Raw genomic sequence first — 2,050 nt, forward strand, 5'->3', positions numbered from 1 at the left:
GTTACGGATGGTTGTGAGCCACCATGTGGGTGCTGGGATTTGAACTCCGGACCTTTAGAAGAGCAGTCGGGTGCTCTTACCCACTGAGCCATCTCACCAGCCCAACTTATGCTTGTTCTTAAATCACCTAAAGTCAAGATACCAGGCCAAAGTTTGGGAACAAGAACAAATAATAGAATGGCTACTGAATGAGCTATTCACACTGGTGTATTTTTATCAGCACTGATGAGTTTTGTGCTAACTAGAATTTTGTACTCTAGTGGATGTTATCTGAAGAACAAAGGAAGAGTGTTATATTCACTGTAATCATTTCGTGGCTGTAAGTGCCTGGTGCAATCTCTCTTTTATATTAGGAGAGCAGGATATATGCTGTAGCCAAATCAGGCATCCGAGTGTCTGAGGCCTTCAATATGGAGAATGCTAATAAAAGTAAGTGCTTTCTTTGCATGTTGTGATGCGGGTGAGCCTCAAGGATGGGTATGCTTCAGAGAAAATGGGATGCAGCCACAGACAAGCAGGAGCACACAATTCTGTTAAAGAACTCATCAAAGCAATCAATTACAGAAACAATATAGGATGATGCTCACTGGGAGCTAGGACATTGGGGACGGGGAGAAGCTCTTTAGTGGGTATAAAATTTCAGAAGAAAAGTTGTAGAGGTCTGTTTTACAACAGGGTGAAAAAACTCCACCTTAGCCAATTATAAACGCAAAATGCTTAAGATGGTAAGTTTTACTGTTTATGGCTTTAAAATACTGTAATAAAAGGTTTTTTTTTTTAACTCCATGATTTTGCATTGCTCTTTCACAAGGCAAGACCTTCCTAAATATCTAATGTTACTAGAATAATGGAGATATGTAAGTGTTCAGTAAATGCTTGCTGATTTGTGTTAAAACTGATGTTTATTTTTTTAGGATAAAGGCATGAATATATTCAGACCTGATGTAGAATGTACTTTAGTGGTTTTTAACCCCCTACCCCCATGCCCTCACACACAAGGCAAAGTAGAAAGACAAGGGCATTTTATCTGTTTTAAGCTACAAAAATTGTAAAAAAAAAAAAAAAAAAAATACTGGTTTCTATATTATTTTCCCCTTTCCTTAAAAAATTATTATAGAAATAGTTTTTCTCACTATAAAAAAATTTAAGGTCAACACTTGGTAGGTTGAGGCAAGAGGATCTAGAGTTAAAGGCTGGCCTCAGCAACATAGTAGGGAGCAACATAGTAGGGTCAAGGCTAGCCTGGGTTACATGAGATGCTGTCTCAAAAGCATAAAACAAAATAACTCACACAGAAGTGTCTATGGGTAGCTGGACATGCTGCCTCTAATGCCAGCAACCAGGAGTCTAGGCAGGAGGAACACCGCTAGCTTGATGTTAGCCCAAGCTCCACAAAAAGACCCAGTCACAATAGGCAAAAAAGTATAGCCACGGATCTAGAAATGGCAAAACTCATAAAGCAGAATGATATTAATAACCACTACCTACTAATCTGATTTCTTTTCAGTCTATATTCATAAGAAATAGTGTGCTAGTTGGAAGGAATTTCTTTAATGTCGCTTTCTATTTCAGATTCTGCAGACATACTTTCCTACTCTGCAGCAGGCCTTTACACGTCTCTCATATACAAGAATATGACGACCCCAGTCTATACAACGTTGAAGGGGGTAATGAACGCATTTCTCGTTGTCAGACATATGGTTCTCTTTAGGATAGTCAGGGACTCCACTTTTGACATTTTTACATCCATTCCCCTCTTTGTAGAGCTTTAATGACCACATCACTATATCATTTAAAGGAAGAAGAAACAAGAAGGCCTGGAGAGAATGATTGTGACGTGGTTCTCTTTGCCCGCACCCCGGGACGATAGCTTATTATTAATGATGCAATGGAAACTCCAAATTTAGAAAGGTCGTTGTGTGCCGGGCATGGTGGCGCACGCCTTTAATCCCAGCACTCGGGAGGCAGAGGCAGGTGGATTTCTGAGTTCGAGGCTAGCCTGGTCTACAAAGTGAGTGGAAAACAGAATAAAATAAAAGCAAACGTACCC

The 2,050-nt window shown here is 39.9% G+C and overlaps 1 protein-coding gene across 1 annotated transcript in view; it reads left to right on the forward strand.

The window, feature by feature from the left end:
• The window catches only part of Plekhh2 (pleckstrin homology, MyTH4 and FERM domain containing H2), a 111,867-nt gene that overhangs the window by 58,382 nt on the left and 51,435 nt on the right, over positions 1-2,050 (forward strand). Inside the window, exons 9-10 of the mRNA XM_021217699.2 lie at positions 354-429; positions 1,573-1,667. Coding sequence (XP_021073358.1) covers positions 354-429; positions 1,573-1,667 — 171 coding nt within the window. The remainder of the gene's footprint in view (positions 1-353; positions 430-1,572; positions 1,668-2,050) is intronic.

The sequence above is a fragment of the Mus pahari genome, chromosome 18 (assembly GCF_900095145.1).
Source record: "Mus pahari chromosome 18, PAHARI_EIJ_v1.1, whole genome shotgun sequence".
In the NCBI taxonomy this organism is placed as follows: Eukaryota; Metazoa; Chordata; class Mammalia; order Rodentia; family Muridae; genus Mus; species Mus pahari.